At 37.8% G+C, this 18,304-nt stretch overlaps 3 protein-coding genes across 5 annotated transcripts in view; 1 reads left to right on the top strand and 2 right to left on the bottom strand.

Annotated features, from left to right (window-relative positions):
* Positions 1-4,179, bottom strand: part of clip1a (CAP-GLY domain containing linker protein 1a) — a 56,191-nt gene extending 52,012 nt beyond the window's left edge. For all 3 annotated transcript variants that reach the window (XM_039661801.2, XM_039661802.2, XM_039661803.2), the window contains exon 1: positions 4,022-4,179. The gene's annotated coding sequence lies outside the window, so the exon portion shown is untranslated. The remainder of the gene's footprint in view (positions 1-4,021) is intronic.
* A 1,673-nt stretch (positions 4,180-5,852) lies between these two features.
* On the bottom strand, positions 5,853-13,801 carry zcchc8 (zinc finger, CCHC domain containing 8). Its single transcript, XM_089129864.1, has 14 exons — positions 13,613-13,801; positions 11,721-11,763; positions 11,560-11,634; positions 11,364-11,469; positions 11,198-11,275; positions 11,008-11,111; positions 10,825-10,890; positions 10,661-10,721; positions 10,428-10,555; positions 9,413-9,549; positions 9,072-9,181; positions 7,910-7,996; positions 7,699-7,813; positions 5,853-7,053 (listed from the first exon to the last, which is right to left on the bottom strand). The coding sequence occupies exons 1-14, from the start codon at positions 13,791-13,793 to the stop codon at positions 6,215-6,217; spliced, it is 2,130 nt and encodes a 709-aa protein (XP_088985990.1). The 5' UTR covers positions 13,794-13,801; the 3' UTR covers positions 5,853-6,214.
* Positions 13,802-13,870: 69 nt separating this feature from the next.
* LOC120472036 (uncharacterized) lies at positions 13,871-17,522 on the top strand. The gene is made up of 4 exons (XM_039662026.2): positions 13,871-14,217; positions 15,650-15,779; positions 15,851-15,984; positions 16,060-17,522. The coding sequence occupies exons 1-4, from the start codon at positions 14,095-14,097 to the stop codon at positions 16,843-16,845; spliced, it is 1,173 nt and encodes a 390-aa protein (XP_039517960.2). The 5' UTR covers positions 13,871-14,094; the 3' UTR covers positions 16,846-17,522.
* The last annotated feature ends 782 nt before the right edge of the window (positions 17,523-18,304 follow it).

Genomic DNA, 18,304 nt, shown 5'->3' with positions numbered 1-18,304 from the left:
CCAGAAATTACATTTTCTCAGATCTCACCAAATGTAACATTCCCAGACATGCATTTAATCCTAATCCATCTATCTAATCCATTTACTGGCAAAAGTCCACCTGTGTGATTACTACTCTCGCTGGTAGAAAACGGATTGTGGATCTGTAAAAATGTTTTCTGGGACCCATGATCTCTGTTTGTGTGTTTTTGTATTCACCACCATTTTTCACCACCCAAAAAAGGCTTTCATTCAAACAAAGAAGACAAATGTTTGTTTAACTACTTCAGTTGACTATGTTTGTTAAGAAATGTGCGTGAATGGATGGAGAACAGGTTACAGATTGATCAAAGGCTCTCAATCAGTAAAAACGGGTATGAGTGCAAACCACTACTGTACATTTCAGCAATATAACAAGACGGTAGTCAGAAAAAATATCATTCAGGACACCGTGAACATATCGGCATCTGGAGTTAAAAATTACCTCACATTTTGTTTTTTTGTTTTTTCACCCGAACTCTGACACTTTAAGACTGGATTTTAAAATACAATTAATATTCACTAACATTATCGATTAAAGTGCACTGAGACTGTTGGATGAGAACATAAATTTAACTGACTTGAGATGATACAGACATTAACTTTCCAACATCAACACTGTTACAAACTGAATTGCCTCCATATTGAATTATGCTGAATAAATAACTATATCCTTCTGTACAGTTGCTTATAGCTGAATTCAACTTGATCCATAATTGATTAACTTTGCAACATTAACACTGTGATTGATCTGAATTGAAAGAACATTGAACTAAATTGAGCTGAATAATGGCATCTTCTTCTGTTGCATATTTGATTAATTCTACAACATTAATATTGTTATTTTCCTGTTTTGAACTGTGAAGCTGCTTTGAAACAATCTGTACTGTATAAAGTCCTTCATCCATAAATGTGACTCAGAGACTCATGGAGATACGAGAAATAATGGGTTATTCAGTGTACGTAAAAAAAAACATCGGCTTGCTTTAAGATGCAATACCAAAATTATCCACCGATACTGACGGACGATTATTCAGAACGATATCTGCCAATCCTGATAGTTCGATTTTTTTCCAACTAATGCAGTAAACTGGGATTCTTCTCATTTGGTTTTGAACGCTTATATCTTCTATTTGCGAATTTTGTAATTAATTTTGTAATGGAATTTTGGAGCACACTAGCTTATAGATAACAGTAAGGCTAACATATGCATACTATAAGCCAAAAAACGTCCATTTTGATTTAATGGGGACTTTAAGTTCAAGTTCAAATTTATTTGAACACATTTCTATGGCAGTCTATAAAAAAATTCAGATTTTTTTGTCAAATCTAGTTGTACAATCAATCGCAAAGCTCTTTCCCATTTTATTTGTGTTGTGTTTGTTTTTCGTGGCATTCAAGCAGAAAACAAATACAGTCGCTCAGTCTTTTTGCCACTCACTGTGAGTAACTGTGGGCACTCCAACCGACGGTGACGTCACGCGCATACCCTCTATATATAAATGTTGATTATAATTAGGGTTGGGTATCGTTTGAATTTTAACGATTCCGATTCCTTGTTTCGGTTCCTAACGATTCTCGATTTCGATTCTTTTAAGAGGCAGGGTCAAAAAAGTTTAGCTAACCTTGCTAACCAACGGTCTTTCTGAAGGAAATACTCCTTCTGTCACAAATACTTGTCACAAATTTTGCATTTTGCCGAGATTTCATTAATTTTTAGAAAAGTGAAGCCACACTTTGGATCGCCGACGTAAGCTACTCATGTTCGAATCGCGGGGTTATGCCAACACTTCCGGTAGACGCTTCTTCGTTGGTGTTGTTGTTCAGCGGTTTCTTCTTCCGCTCAGCGGACTGTGAATATCGAAGCTAGGAATTGAAATTTTAACTTTTGAACGATTCCGGGAAAAACTAAAAGTTAGTCTCGGTTCCAATCGATACTCGATTCTCGATACCCAACCCTAATTATAATGTAGATTAATAGGGAATATTTATGGGTCCTGATAATGCCAAATATCTTATGTTACCAGTAAATAGTGGCCAACATTATTTTAAATATCTAGTCAGTGAAAGAGGTAGCATATTCATCTAAAATAATTCTGTATTTTCAGCTTCAGAATCATGAATATTGTTATTCTTGTGTCACTGTCCTTGGGTAACAAGCACCAAGTCCAAGCCTATTCACTTAAACCCACAATGTAATATCGAAGTTAGCATTTTAATCAACAGAACATTTTTTGTTAACCTTTTCATATGTCTAGGGAGTATCACAATAATATCGTATCGTGAGTTAAGTATCGTGATATGTGGATATTGTTACTAGTCAGGATACACAAACAAATAAACCAAAACACAGTAGAGAACGCTACAGTATCAAAAACTCAACTCAAAATAAAACGACTTGAACATTTCAGCAGTCCAAGCTGTTCTTAAATGAACCGACAGACTACATCGAGATGGCTGCCAACCCTTTTAAAACAAGCAATAAAATCTTAAAATCAATCCTGAAGTGTAGAGGAAGCCAGTGGAGCGAGGCTAAAACTGGGATTAATGTCCTCACGCTTTTTAGTCCCAGTTAGGAGCCGAGCTGCTGCATTCTGGGATATGTAAGCGATGAGGAGATGACAGATCCAATCCAACAAATAGAGAGTTACAGTAGACTAGTCTAGACGTATTGAACATGAATTACTCATTCAACATTATTTAGGGCTTGACTTCAGCCAACAGACCTAATCTTCTGTTTTTCAAATTTAAAAGCACTGTCAAATATCACACCGAGATTATTGCTAAATGTACAAATATGCGATCCTAAAGAACCAAGAGCATCTACACAAACACTTAAATCCCCAGGACGGACACACAACCCCAGTCTTATTTTCTTTAACAAAACAGAGAAAGTTCTGATCCAACCATGTTTTGAAAGCAAAGGGTGAATTGAGACTGTCATTTGTTTTGATGGGCAAATATATTTGTACATCATCCGCATAACAATGAACATTTATTAAACCCCACCATATTACTAAACAATATTCCACATCAACAGCAGCACAAGTGTTTTGCACATCATGAAAACTGTATTTTTTATTAAAACCAAATAGATAAAAGAACCCCAAACTTCTATAAAACCTACAAACTTTTATAAAAGACGACAGACAACTCAGAAATCAAATGTGCTTCAGTCAAAACAAGCTCCCTGTTAAACACTGGACACTGAAAACAACGACAAACAAGACTAACAGTTCAAATGTGTACATGTTGACACACTTCCATCAAATACTATAATTTATTTATTAAGGCATAAAATATGCTGCATGTATGCGCCACATCTGGGGCTTCAAAATCTGAGCCGATTTACGCCAGAGCTTGACAAGTTACCAAATCTGCTTTAGGATTTCAACCAAAACAACGACACAATATTAATATGAAGAAAAGAATATCATTTACAAAACCTGATACATCATACAACAATAAACTATTGGTTGTTTGACGACGAATACTTAAAAGTTTCCACCAAAGCTCAAATGAGTAACAGTAGCTTTAACGGCTCAGTTTTCCATCAAAAAAAAAAAAGTTTAAAATAACCATTAAAAAAAACACACGACGCAACACATATTAATATGATATATTTTGGCGTCATATGACTTAAGTAACGTTAACTCAAGTTCCAATACGCAATGGACATGGAGAAAGTTCACTAGTCCTTATGACGACTTTCCGCAATGTCACATCTTGACTAACCGGACCAAAATAGAGAACCGCATTCACTAACACCGCATTGCTACTCAACGCACATATACGATCAACGCATTAGAACCACGGGTTCTGTTTACAACGAACAGCTGATAAGTTAGCAAACAAGCATAGTGTTACCGAGGGCCGAGGAGCAACCTGTGTATTAGATGGGGAATTCTGACTTAGCAACTTCCGATGGAAAATGCGATCTCCTCGAGATCCACGACAACCACTGGACATGCACCTAACCTAACCCAGGAATCGCGTTACTCACCTGCGGTTTCCCGGCTGCGTGGCGCTATCAAAAACCAATCTCGCTGAATTCTCTTCAATCTACTTAGCTTGACGCCTGCGTTGGTTAAGGGTTTAACCTGGTGCGTTCAAGCACCCTCTTCAGCAGTGACACGAGTAGCGTAATGACGTGTCTGTCTAGGCCCCGCCCACTCATGGCCAACGGGAGGCGGGCAGCTGGAACCGCGGTCAGTCGGCTTTCACAACATCAAATAATTATGTAATTCAAAACTACACATAATCTGTATAAAGTCTGTGCATTTAAAGACTAAAAAAAAGATGCCACACAACAAAGTAATATATATGTAATTGAATTTGCTTTTATTTTAAAGGTTGGCCCAATTTTGTGTTTTTGTTATTCATTTTTTTTTTCCGTATTTTTTTTTTAGGTTTAGTTGTTTTATATCAACTAAACTAAAATGAGAACTGTTGCCTTGCCAAAGGTCCGTGTATGTAGCTAAAATAAAATTAGTTTAATTTTATGTCAATAATACGGAGCCCATCTAGTCCCACTTTGGTAAAAAAAAAATTAATTAAAACTATCTTGTGGCCTCAAGATAGTAACTCGTGGCCACAAGATACTAACTCGTGGCCTCAAGATAGTAACTCGTGGTCTCGAGATACTAACTCGTGGCCACGAGATAGTAACTCGTGGCCTCGAGATAGTAACTCGTGGCCACGAGATAGTAACTCGTGGCCACGAGATAGTAACTCGTGGCCACGAGATAGTAACTCGTGGCCACGAGATAGTAACTCGTGGCCACAAGATAGTAACTCGTGGCCTCAAGATACTAACTCGTGGCCTCAAGATAGTAACTCGTGGCCTCAAGATATTAACTCGTGGCCACAAGATACTAACTCGTGGCCACAAGATACTAACTCGTGGCCTCAAGATAGAGTTAGTATCTTGAGGCCACGAGTTACTATCTCGAGGCCACGAGTTACTATCTCGTGGCCACGAGTTACTATCTTGTGGCCACGAGTTACTATCTTGTGGCCACGAGTTACTATCTTGTGGCCACGAGTTAGCTTGTTAGTTTACTGACTTTATTTGATACAATAGCCAGTTATTTATTCTCATTTTTTCAGAGGAAAATCTTGTCCAGTAGTTTTCAATTACATCTACGTATATTTAATAAGTCTAGTCTAACATGTCTATTTTGTTGATTTTATTTATGAATTACCACAGTACTGCAATCCATCATGATACTACATGGTATGTATCTATGTCAGCTGGTAAAGTATCGTAAGATGTTTTTGCTAACTCGACAAGATGTTAGCAGCGAAAAAATTGACTAGAAGGGTTCGTTAAAATACAACTCGTTAGATCTAGCGCTCCAGACGATCTAAATCAGACACAGAGACAAAATTGTGCGGTAAGACTAAATTTATTTAAATGAATTACGGAGAGGTACGATTGTGCGCGTGAAGTACATCTGTGGTGTGTCTCAATTTACTAATGATAACGGTAAAAGTTAATACAAAAGCAGCGATGATGTCACCACCTCGCTGCTGAGAAATGTAATGTAACTAAGGAGTAGCTAAGTCGCGGGACAGCGTTGACAAGAGCGATCTCCTATCTGTGTGTGTGTGTGTGCCTCCACAAAAGCAGCGTTTTAATACCATATAATAGACTGATTAATACAGACAGAGCGTCGATCAAACTTACCTACCGGTGCATTACATGGCTTGCAGCCAATCAGAATCAAGCATTCAGACAGCCCATGGTGTAAAGAAAAATAAAAATTAAGATTATGTAGAACAGGGAGAGAATCGCATTAATAAAAGGGCAATGATTTAATTTTACAACCAAGTTTGAGTTAAAAACTTTTAATTGAGTGAGAATTCTTTAGAAAATTAAGATATTCACAATAAATTACACAGATGATCGTTGGCGGGCATACAATTGAGCATGCTGTGAGACGTAGCAATAACTGAAATGACAGAAAACCAAACAGGAAGAATAACAACAAAATTGCACACAAATCAAGGACCCACAGTCAGTTAATATTCAGGTACAAATCAAATGTAACCTTTTTGTGTTTTTAAAAATCACACGATCGCAGTAAAAAGATACAAAGCACCAAAGTAAAACTACTTACAAAAGGACTGTAGTAAGAGAAAACAAAACAATGCTTTTTGTCCACAGGTGGGCAGTAAAAACAGACGACTAGAATTATTTCTTGTTTTTTGCCTGGTTTCTCGGAGAGCCTTTTAGTAAATCTCGAATCTTGAGGTAAACCCCCGTCGCTTCAGCAACTTCTGTAAACTCAGGAGTGTCCTCAAAAGGAATGATTCCCTCAGCAAATCTGCTGCGGTGCGGGACGAATGCTACTTTATTCATGGCAGGTTCCTCCGTGTCATCAGGCACTTGAGCGTTCGACTCTTGCGTGCTTGTCTGTGGAGAGGCTGAAGTTTCATTCGTTGCGTCATTATTACCGTTTTCCTCGTAAACTTCATCCAGGACGATGACGTCACTCAAATCGATCACGTTTACATTGATTGAATGTTTTTCCTGACCATCACAGGTTGGTTTATCTCCTATCTCACCCTCGCAATTAGTTACTGGATCACCGGGTGAAGTTGGTGTGCTCTGGATTTCATAAGCATGACTCAAGTCCTCCATCTTTTCTCCTTCTTCCTCGGTGTCAAGCTTAAGCGAAGTGACGACACTGGGTGAACTTGGGATGGGGGTCCCAGAAGCTCCAGCTTCAGAATCACTGTTGGTTGTAGTGTCTGCCTTTTCAAGAGCCGCCCAAAGCAGCCGTTGTTGCTCCTCCAGTTCCTCCAAAGTCAGCCCATCCTCTGACTCCTCCCCCTCCGTCATTCCCCTCCCTTGGGTGGATGGAGAATCGCTGGTAGGTGGAGTTGCTGGAGGAGTACCCTTCGGGACTGGAGGTGTGGTCGGAGGCGTTCCCAGTGGTAGAGGTGGAGCAACGCTCAAGGATGAACAACCAGGAGGAAGTGGTGGGTGGAACTGGAAACCATCAGATCTCCTTTGAGGCGTGTCTTGATCTGTAGAAGAACGAAAACTAAATCATCACGATAATGAAGTCTTTTTTTTAGTGAGACACTGAAATGTCGGCAACCAAAAATATTCAGGATTCAACAACAGACGCTGACACATTAAAAGGCTAATTCACCCCAAAATTTAAATTCACAACACTTTGACGCTTTAAAAGGTTCATAAAGAGATTGATGAGCGGTTTAGTCCAAAACTTTTCTGAAGAGACTCAATCACTTTATATGGTGAACAGATTGAATTTAGGCTTTTTTGAGGGCGAGTGATTAATGACAGATTTTTGGGTGAACTGAGAGGCGTGTCACCTGAGAGGCGGTAATGAAATGTCACCGCAATGGTCCTTGATTTTTACAAAACTATTTCGTCCAAAACCGAATATGAATCTCTAGCACTTTATTACTTTTTACAACACAATATAAACATCAAAAGACATGTAATCGCTCAGTCAGTTTCTACAGTGGAAAAACATCAATAAAACAGCTTGGAAACAATTTAACGAAACATTAATTATCTCAGGAATTTTTTTTTTTTTTTTAAAGTAAATAGTTTCACTGCAAAGATGCCATGTCAAGTAAGTATTCCAGAACAATCTGTACTCAATAAAACTGACAGTGTTCAACAAAATTGAAGATGTGTACCTGACTCCAACTCCATATCCGATGCCTGGTGTGTTTGCTCTGAATTATTTCTCAATTTCTTAGTCTTCTGGGGTGTGGATTCAGACTCGTGACGCCTCTTACTGCAGCTGGTGGCCTGCGGCGCACATACAGAGGTCATCAATTCCTTGAGAAACATCAACAAAAGCAATAAACCAGAAAAAAACTCAAATATATAGAAAATGGGTTTTACCGATGGAAAGTTACTGCTTAAAAAAGCAGCAAAATTTTGCTTCCATTGCTGAGGCTGCATTGGAATAGACCCGAAAGACCTGTAATCCTGTATATTGTGGGAAAAACACACAAACACACACAAGGGTTTGTTGGATTTCAACAGTACAGGCTTAATAGAGGGAAAATAGAGTTTTTGCATTAACAGCCATCCACAGCCACATTTGTAGACTGTCAGCTTGTAGAAAAACGGTGCGTCTCAATCAGATCCCTAGTTGAGTAATCAGGGAGTCATCATTTTAAAGGAGTAGTTCAATTTAAGAAAAACTTTTGCTGATGATTTACTCACCCCCATGTCATCCATTCATTCTTTCTTCAGTCTAAAAGAAATTAAGTTTTTTGATGAAAACATTCCAGGATTTTCTCCATATAATGGACTTCAATGGGAACCAAACGGTTCAAGGTCCAAGTGAGAGTTTCAGTGCAGCTTCAAAGGGCTTTAAACGACACCAGACGATGAATCTAGGACCCTTCGAGTCATGACTCGAAAAAATATTTGTTTATTTTGATGAACAAGTTCGAACAGGAGAGTCATGAACGCGCATCACAGAACAGAGCAAGGCGAACATTTATGCTTATGAAACTTAAAATATTTAATTTATTTTTTAAATGACCGATCGTTTTGCTTGATAAGACCCTTATTCATCGTCTGGTGTCGTTTAAAGCCCTTTGAACCTGCCCTGAAACGCTCATTTGGACCTTGAACTGTTTGGTTCCCATTGAAGTGCATTATATGGAGAAAATCCTGGAACGTTTTCATCAAAAACCTTAATTTCTTTTCAACTGAAGAAAGAAAGACATGGACATCTTGGATGACATGGTGGTGAGTAAATTATCAGCAACAGTTTTTTTTAAAAAGTGAGCTACTCCTTTTAAGGGCCGTCTCAATCCCAAAATCCTCCTTCTGCACTTAAACGTTCGCTCCCTAGAACAATCTACTGATTCACGATCTAGGGAGCTGATTGAGACGCACCCAAGATGTTCAACATTTCCTGAAGAGAATGTCAGTGTTAGACCATGTTACATCATCTTCATTTTTAAACATCTTCAAGTTGAATAATGATGTGGAAACACAAGCATTTCTTTGTTTGTTTGGTGTCCAGTTAGAGTATCTGCACACTTACATCTCTTATGTTGGGTGGCGTGGAGACATTGAAGCCAGGAAAGTCAACCAGCTTGGAGACATCATAAGATGTGTTTTGGCTGGGGTGATTTTCATCTTCATCATTTGAGCCTTGCAAAAAAAAAAGTGAGTGAGTCAACAGCAGCATAGCTGTATTTAAAACACTATCCCTCCTTAATCACGCTTATGAAAGGTGAAGGTCTTGCAGTTCTGTGGTCAGCGGCAACAAAACCCTCAAGTATGAAAACCCTTAGTAATAATATACTGACAATTATGGGGTTTCTTAAGCTTAGAGATTTGTTGCTAACACTGGCCACAAAAAAATACCAAACTCAGTCTTACCATCATAGAGAATCAGGCCTGAGTTTTCCATTTCTGCCTCTTTTAACCAGCCAGGCGGGTAGCCGAGCTCCCTCATGCGGTAGATGAATGGAGGAAGGGTGTTTACAGTGATCCCAAGAGCATCAAGGAGGTCTTCACTACACAAAAACAGTCGACTTTCAGAAAAATGACATTTCACAGACCAGGCGTAAGACTAGTCCTAGAGCTAGTCTTAACAAAGTTTAAGTTTTATAAGCTCAAATGTTCGCCTTGCTCTGTTCTGTGATGCGCATTCGTGACTCTCCTGTTCGAACTCGTTCATCAAAATGAACAAATCTTTTTCCGAGTCAATTCGTTCGTTTCGTTCGTTGAATGAACCAAATGACTCGGAAAAAGATTTGAACGAGTTTGAACAGGAGAGTCACAAACGCGCATCACAGAACAGAGCAAGGCAATCATTTGAGCTTATAAAACGTAATATTTGTTAATTATTTATTAAATGAGCGATCATTTCGCTTGATAAGACCCTTATTCATCGTCTGGAATCGTTTAAAGCCCTTTGAACAGTTTGCAGTTTGTACTGAAAGTGTCTTTTGGACCTTGAACCGTTTGGTACCCAATAAAGTCCATTATATGGAGAAAATCCTGGAATGTTTTCATCAAAAACCTTAATTTCTTTTCGACTGAAGAAAGAAAGACATGGACATCTTGGATGATATGGGGGTGAGTAAATTATCAGCAAAAGTTTTTTTTAAAAGTGAACTACTCCTTTAATACAACTTAATCAACTTAATCTTTGCTGCCGAAAAAAAAAACCCCACTATAAATTATTAAAATGTTTTTTTCCGACGCATTCACAATCATTACTTCTGCTAGTGCGCTTGATTTATATTTTAAGGGCTCTTTTCTATTTAGCATTTCTCTGTAATGTAGAACAACAATGATAAATGACTGAAGGAGTGTTTGCCTTATTTGAAAACTAAAAAATGACTAAAGAAAAAAAATGTAAATATTGCCACTTCATAAGATGACTGACCTCATTACTCCTGGCTTGTACTTTGCAAATCGCTCCTCGACCTCTTCTGCATGGTACCGTTGGTTGCTCAGATTGCTGCTCTGTGAAAACGCCTTTCTTTTTTCATTGATACGAGCCATATCTTTGGGCTTAAACAGCAAACATAAATGTTAAAAAGGTTTGATTTATAAGCATAATGCAACAGTATATTTAAATCTAGTACATATATAGTCAATAAATGAAGGAAAAAACACCTTGGGGCAGTCTCGGAGTTGATGGTCCTCAGAACAGCAGTTAAAACAGCACGGTCTAGGTCTGGAAAGACCACAAAAGCAATCGGAAACAACTTGCACCAGTCTTCCAATACCATCACAATATCAATATCCTAAAGCTGCGCCTGCGATTGTAAACTCCATACCTTTTCTCCTTTACCTGCACCTCTTGACCCTCGAGGGCAATGATCTGGCCAAAGACCTGCTGGTATCTTTGCAAAACATGATTCAGGAGCAGTGCTGTGCATAGATGTGTAAAATAAAAGTGAAAGCATTCTCTAGATTATGCAAATGAGCAATGAGATTATGCAAATGAGCTTTTAGGATACTTGGGAACTTCCCATCCCTCAGTCAATTGGGGGTTTTCATTCAGCAGCGGCTGGCCAAGTTTATCAACACAGAAGTTGGTGAAGTATAAAACACTCCCTATTATCTACAAACCAAAAACAAGTGTGATTAGCAGTGGTTTCAATAGTCGACTAATTGAATATGAATAATGTGTGCTGCTGTGTCACTCACACTGAAAGCATTTTTTATAAGTTGGGAGTCACTGGAAGTCTTCGCTTTATAGCTCTCCTCCATGACGAAACTCGATTGCTACAAACAAGGAAAAAACAGAATTTGTGATTACTGATGACTGAGACTACTGTAGTAACTTCCTTGTCCAGTGATATTAAAGATGTACATGTGGGTTGACATGAAGCGCAGAGCCTTCTGGATCATTTTTACACTCATGCAGGCGTTTCTCGACAAGACAGTAGATGAAGTCTTCGATGTCTTTCCGACACTGCCTGAACACACACACAAAAAGCATATAAGCAAAACTACATTTTTGAAAACGTTGAAACATTATAATCAACAATGTTACAGGAAATACCTACTTGGAAATGATGCTGTTTCCATAATTAACCTGACAAAGTGGTCCATCAGTTTTGGGATCTGCTATTTTTATACCCCTGGCATAAAAATGACCGTTGAATTAAATCAATAACTGCAAATGCCCCATTTAACCATATATTGAAATAGAGTATTATAAACTCACGTAGGACGACTTAATATGTTCAACTTTCTCTTCAGTTCCTCATGTGGATCATCATTAAGGTACAAAATTCAACACTCAATATAAAGACAGACAACAAGCAGTGGGAAAAAGAGAGAGTAGAAGTACCATATATAGGTATTAGCTACTATTGATCAGTATGAGCATTTTCATCGATTTGACGAGGCTATACAGAGCATATTTATTCTAGTGAACATTGTTCTGTTCCAGTGGCTGTATTACTGAAACTTCCCATCTTAATTCTTGACAGAGGATTTGACAAGTTATATTACAGAAAAAACGTTTCCAAGTACTAAACATTCAATCTGTTCTATTTTCAGTCTGTGTGCTTGATGTCACTTGCAGCATGTGAAATTGTAAATTAAGGAGTTTCAGTATGCATTTCTAACAAAAAAGATCTGCTGTCGGTGCAAACTTACAACGGGATAGTTCACTCATTAATTACTCACCCTCATGCCATTCAAAACATAAGACTTTCGTTCATCTTCAGAACACGAATGGAGTAGTTCACTTTAAAAAAAACTTTTGCTGATAATTTACTCACCCCCATGTCATCCAAGATGTCCACATCTTTCTTTCTTCAGTTGAAAAGAAATAACGTTTTTGATGAAAACATTCCAGGATTTTCTCCATATAATGGACTTCAATGGGAACCAAACGGTTCAAGGTCCAAATGAGAGTTTCAGTGCAGCTTCAAAGGGCTTTAAACGACACCAGACAATGAATCTAGGACCCTTCGAGTCATGACCTGAAAAGAGATTTGTTCATTTTGATGAACAAGTTCGAACAGGAGAGTCACGAACGCGCATCACAGAACAGAGCAAGGCGAGCATTTTGTGCTTATAAAACTTAAATATCTTTATTTATTTTTGAAATGACTGATCGTTTCACTAGATAAGACCCTTATTCATCGCCTGGTGTCGTTTAAAGTCCTGTGAAGCTGCACTGAATCTGTCTTTTGGACCTTGAACCGTTTGGTTCCCAATGAAGACCATTATAAAAATCCTGGAATGTTTTCATAAAACAAAAAAAAACTTAATTTCTTTTCGACTGAAGAAAGAATGACATGAACATCTTGGATGACATGGGGATGAGTAAATTATCAGCAAGAGTTTTTTTTTTTTTTTTTAAGTGAACTAGCCCTTTAAATGGAATCTAGAGCTTTCTATTCCTCTATTGACAGATACACAACTACCACTTACAAGCCCCAGAAAGGTAGTAAAGACATCATTAAAGTATTCCATATGATTCCAGTGGTTTAATCTCGATTTTATGAAGCCATAATTTACAAATCTCGCTTTCACAAGAGCAGCAAGAGTCATGACACGCACGAGATGGATTTTGTTAGGTGAGGGCACGTTGGAGATTCATATTTTCAAAAAAAAAAAAAAAAAAATGGTGTAAATTAAGTTACGTTTTATTATTTTTTTTGTTGTTGTTGTTGTTTTTTTGCACAAACAAAGCACTTGTCCCTGGGGCTTGAAAGTGGTACTTACGTAACTTAGCTGTCAATGGAGGGACAGAAAGCTCTCAGATTTCATAAAAAATATCCTAATTTGTGTTCTTCAGACGAACGAAAGTCTTAGGGGGGTTGTAATTATTGACCGAATATTAATTTTTTGGGTGAACTCCCCCTTTAATCATAATTTCCCCGTAAATGAAGTAAACACAACTGATCTGAACTAAACATAACTGATCTACACAAACATCAGACATTGCCTTTTAACGTCTGTTGAACACAGTCAAAAGCGCAATAATAGATACCGGTATTTCCAGTGATACAGCTATTTTCAACACGCAAGCTAAGCAGTCAAATATATTTCAGCCGTTAACGAAAGCCCGCACGCTCACTGGATGAAACACTGTAAGGATATTCTCTGCCTTCAGTCGCTCTACTGTTTCTTCGCACGCTTCTAATGTCTGCCGAAGCCCCCGGAGTCGGTCTGAACTCTCACCCTCTTCCTCATCACCTTCATCTATTATACGAATGTGCTTTGGCGCTTTTTCTTCGAATTGCTCGAACAATTCTGCATCTCCAAAATCCACCGCCGCCATGTTTGATGATCACAAAGCGCGTCCGGTTCGAAGGGCAATTCCTACAACGCGATGACGCTTGACTGTTGATTGGCTAGAGACCAGAATCAGGAAGTAAATATACACTCAAATGTAGAAACAACGGAACACTTCATACATAAAGCATAAGCAGGCTATATGACCGTTCCTAAAATATATTTTGCGGTTTTACAATGCTCTTCTGTAACACGTTAATTAAAGATTATATCTGGCATGTCAGGGCGTTTGCAATAAAACTATTAATTTCTTCACTATTTTAAATTTTTCCTGTCTGTAAATCATCATGACATCTGGAGGAGTTTCTCTCATCAATATGTCATACTGGGAGAGTGGGAAAAGGAGGATACGACTCTTGTATCTTACAAACAATAACACCTTTAACGTTACTAAACAATGCACAAATGAGGTGAGTGTACCACTAACAAAAGTACCATATTACTGTTGATTTTTGGACAAACCCTGCTGGAAATCCAGCCTAAGCCTGGGCACATATGATTTAGTATGATCGGACTGGGACACCAGCTGAACACCAGCCTGGCTAGACTGGGAGACCAGCTTGAAAACTGCTAAGACCAGCCAAGGCAGATTTTAGCATTTGTTTCTTCTTCATGGAAACCACTGCATCATAGAAGCTATGGAAACTTGTTTCTGCCACTGAATAAAAAAAAATAATTGCGACTTTTTATCTCACAATTGTGAGATATGAAGTCAGAATTTGCGAGATATAAAGTCAGAATTGCGTGATATAAAGTCAGAATTGCGAGATATAAAGTCAGAATTGTGAGATATAAAGTCAGAATTGCGAGATATAAAGTCAGAATTACGAGATATAAAGTCAGAATTGCGTGATATAAAGTCAGAATTGTGAGATATAAAGTCAGAATTGCGAGATATAAAGTCAGGTAATTGCGAGTTTATTTGTTGAAATTCTGACATCTTTTCTCAGAACTGTGAGATATAAACTTGCAAAGATTTATCAGGCCAATTCTAAGGGGAAAAACTTTTTTCCCACTCAGAATAGTTTATATCTCACAATTCTGACTTTACAATACGCAATTGCGACTTTATATCTAGCAATTTTTACTTTATATCTCGCAATTCTGACTTTATATCACTCAATTCTGACTTTACATCTCGCAATTGCGACTTTATATCTCGGAATTCTGACTTTACATCTTGCAATTGCGACGTTATATCTCGCGATTCTGACTTTATATAACGCAATTCTGACTTTATATCAATCAATTCTGACTTTAGGCTATATCTCACAATTCTGACTATATATCTTGCAATTCTGACTTTATAACACGCAATTGCGACTTTATATCTCGTAATTGCGACTTTATTTCTCACAATTCTGACTTCATATCTCGCAATTGTGAGATAAAAAGTCGCAATTATTTTTTTAATTTTTTTTTTTTAGTCAGTGGCGGAAACAATCTTCCATATAAAGCAGTGCGTTCCCTTCCTGGAAAAAAACCCCAGCCAAAATCACTCTATGCGGCTCTTAACTGGTTTAAACTAGACATAACTGGTTTAGTTTTAGATGGTTGGCTTGTTGGCCAACCAGTTTACAAAACCAGACGGGACCAGGCTGAAAGACCAACTAAAACCAGTCAGCCTGCTTTTCCCCCTTTTCTTGATTATTGGTAAATTAAATGCATGTTAAATACTCTTTAATCCATATCAGTTTAAAGTATTTCTGTATTACATTTTTAATAAAGAAAGTAAAGAGAGACCTGAAAAGTACTTTTTGCTGTAAAACCTTTGCTGTGGGACCTGATGATACCTAAAAACATTACATTTTGTTTATACATTAGTTTGTTGATTTTTTTTAGGATCAGATGATCCCTCTCTTTCTTGGAGCTGATCTGTTCTCAGACACAGACGTTCGCAGTGAAAACCAACCCAGATACCACGCGAAATATGCTAAACGAGGATTGGCAACTAAACTGGTTTTCTCATCAGGTATGTGATGGTCATTATTTGGCCCGGTCATTGAACTTTTAGAGGATAATATTTACCTTATCGCTCTCTAGACTTCAGATTCCAAGGGCTACGACTTCCCTTTTCCAACAACAGTCTGTGGTTCTATAGTGTTCAAGGAGTTTTTCGAGTGGCATTTGACCTATATAGCAAACAAGACCAGCTCTCAATTATGGAGTCATTTCAGGTAATATGAGTTTATCATTATATTTCATGTTTTTGTATCTCCACGACTCTTTTTTTAATTCATTTTCCTCGCAAGGATCTATGGAAATCTCGAATAAATGACAACAACTTAAACACGACCTATCATCTGGGTGCCCAGGACGTTCAACCCCAAAACGATCAAGAGACACAAACAATTTTGGCAAATAATAAAACATGTACATCATACCAAGGCCATCAACACTCTGACGGAGGGAAAATGGACATCTTTCCAATAACCACAGTTCAGTCAGATATTTCATCATCTACAGATCATGACTACTGTTCCTCAACAGAGCAGACGAACTTAAGCCAGTGTCGTTTACTTGCTGATAAACTTCACAGCCTAGCGGAAAAACTGAAGTTACTTACAAATATGGAAGCAGAACAAGTAAACACCACCACAAAGCTCTTGGACTATGTTGAATACTCTATTACGGGGAAGATTGAAGAGGAAAGACTGACGGAGACTGTGATGGCACTGCTTCACTCTCATTTTAAGAGCTACTCCATCTACTCAAGCAGTCTTTTAAAGGCTGTGGCTGGTTGGCTTGGCCAGCAGTTCAATGCAGCCAACGGCACCATTAGCCACCGGGTTGAAGGTTTTAAGACCCAACACATTGAGCACATCACGAACTTGCCACCTCCAGAGGAGCTAGCAACTGAACTTTTCCCGGAGGCAATGCGAAATCTTCTTGCACACTGGATGGGTCTGAGTGACGAGGCCGAACACTGGAAACGACACAGCGAATACCCAATTTTATTGCTTATCCTAGAATTTGCCAATCACAATCTTATCACTGGGGTGGCCCATGTATTGTATTCCAGTCTAATATGCAAATAAGTGTAATTATTTAGCATATTATCACCTGAGAAGCCATTTTTATAGTTGTATAGCTTTTAAACAAATTATTCCAAATAAATAGTTTACCGTTAAAAGTCTTTTCCACACACGTTGAGGGCACAAATATAGTATTTGGTCACAAACTATTAAGAATTTAAAAGGAAAATGGCTATCTCTCGTAGTTCATATCTTCATATTTTTAACACATGCTTTTCGCCACGCTCAGCTTAAAATGTGTTGAAGCGTTAGACAAGAATGTTTTGGTTTATCCAGCATGGTTTAACGATGATCAGAGCGACACAGTATAGCTGGTAAAACAGGCAGTACATCTCCTATTTAGTTTCAACTGACCTATTAAACATGGGGAAGAAGAGGCGTAGTGAAAATAAAAGTTACAAACCTGCAAAGGAAGCTTTACTGTGAGATGGGATATCTCCCTTTTTTCAGAAGGAACCTAATATGGAAGAAATGTCCATTTTCAAGCGGAAGTAAATGGACTGCATTTAGACCTGATGGCCAGCAAAGCGCTTTACATTTGCCTCACATTCACCCATTCATACACTCATTCACACACCGACGGCGGTACATATTGTATGCTTTGTTTTGATCAAATATGTGGATTTGGTACTTTAACCCTTGCAATGCATTAAAGAACTGTATCCTGTTGCTTTACCATGTCTGTTCGGATCCAGTGAAACTTTTTTATAAAACAGTTCAAACTTCATATTTTTTAAGTAAAACCATATTGTATCTGATCAATAACTTCTATATAATAATATATAATTTCCCACAAAAGTGCACCAAGTTAATTTAATATTATAGACCATTTGACAAGATGTAAACAACACTGGTCCAGAAGCACTTCCTGTTTCAGTTTTTTAACACTATATAAAAGCTGGGATAAAATACAACCAACAGAACATTTAAAACTGAATCAAAAAGTTAAACAAACATCTTTAAGATGTTTTCTTTACATGTGAATTAAAGAAAACAGTTACAAACTGAAACAGGAAGTGCTTCTGGACCAGTGTTGTTTACATCTTGTGAAATGGTCTATAGTATTATACACTTCTAATATAATAATCACGATATTCATGTTAAATGAGGCACTTGGATTTTGATAGAAACGGTTTAACAAACATTATGAGGGAACAATACTGAGGGGCCGTTTACATTATACTATTTTCAACTAAAAACAGGCCCATTATTACATTTAGTATATCAATCGTTATGGTTGTGTCCACCTTTTTAACTTAATAGGTTGGTCTTTTTAAGATTACATCAGCCAAAAAGTAAAAATTAGGAAACTTTTATTCAGGAACTCCCTAATGAGCACACTAAACAAGTGCAAATATGGTGTGTTGTTGACCTTCAGCTGTAGCACACACATCAGCTATTTCTAACTATTTGGATGGTATGCATATTTTATTAAGTCAAGCTAGCTAGGTTTAACTTGCCT

This window comes from Pimephales promelas, chromosome 4 (genome assembly GCF_988280905.1).
Source record: "Pimephales promelas chromosome 4, fPimPro1.hap1.1, whole genome shotgun sequence".
Lineage (NCBI taxonomy): Eukaryota > Metazoa > Chordata > Actinopteri > Cypriniformes > Leuciscidae > Pimephales > Pimephales promelas.
The sequence above is the reverse complement of the archived record's forward strand: the minus strand, read 5'-3'. Positions and strand labels throughout refer to the sequence as shown.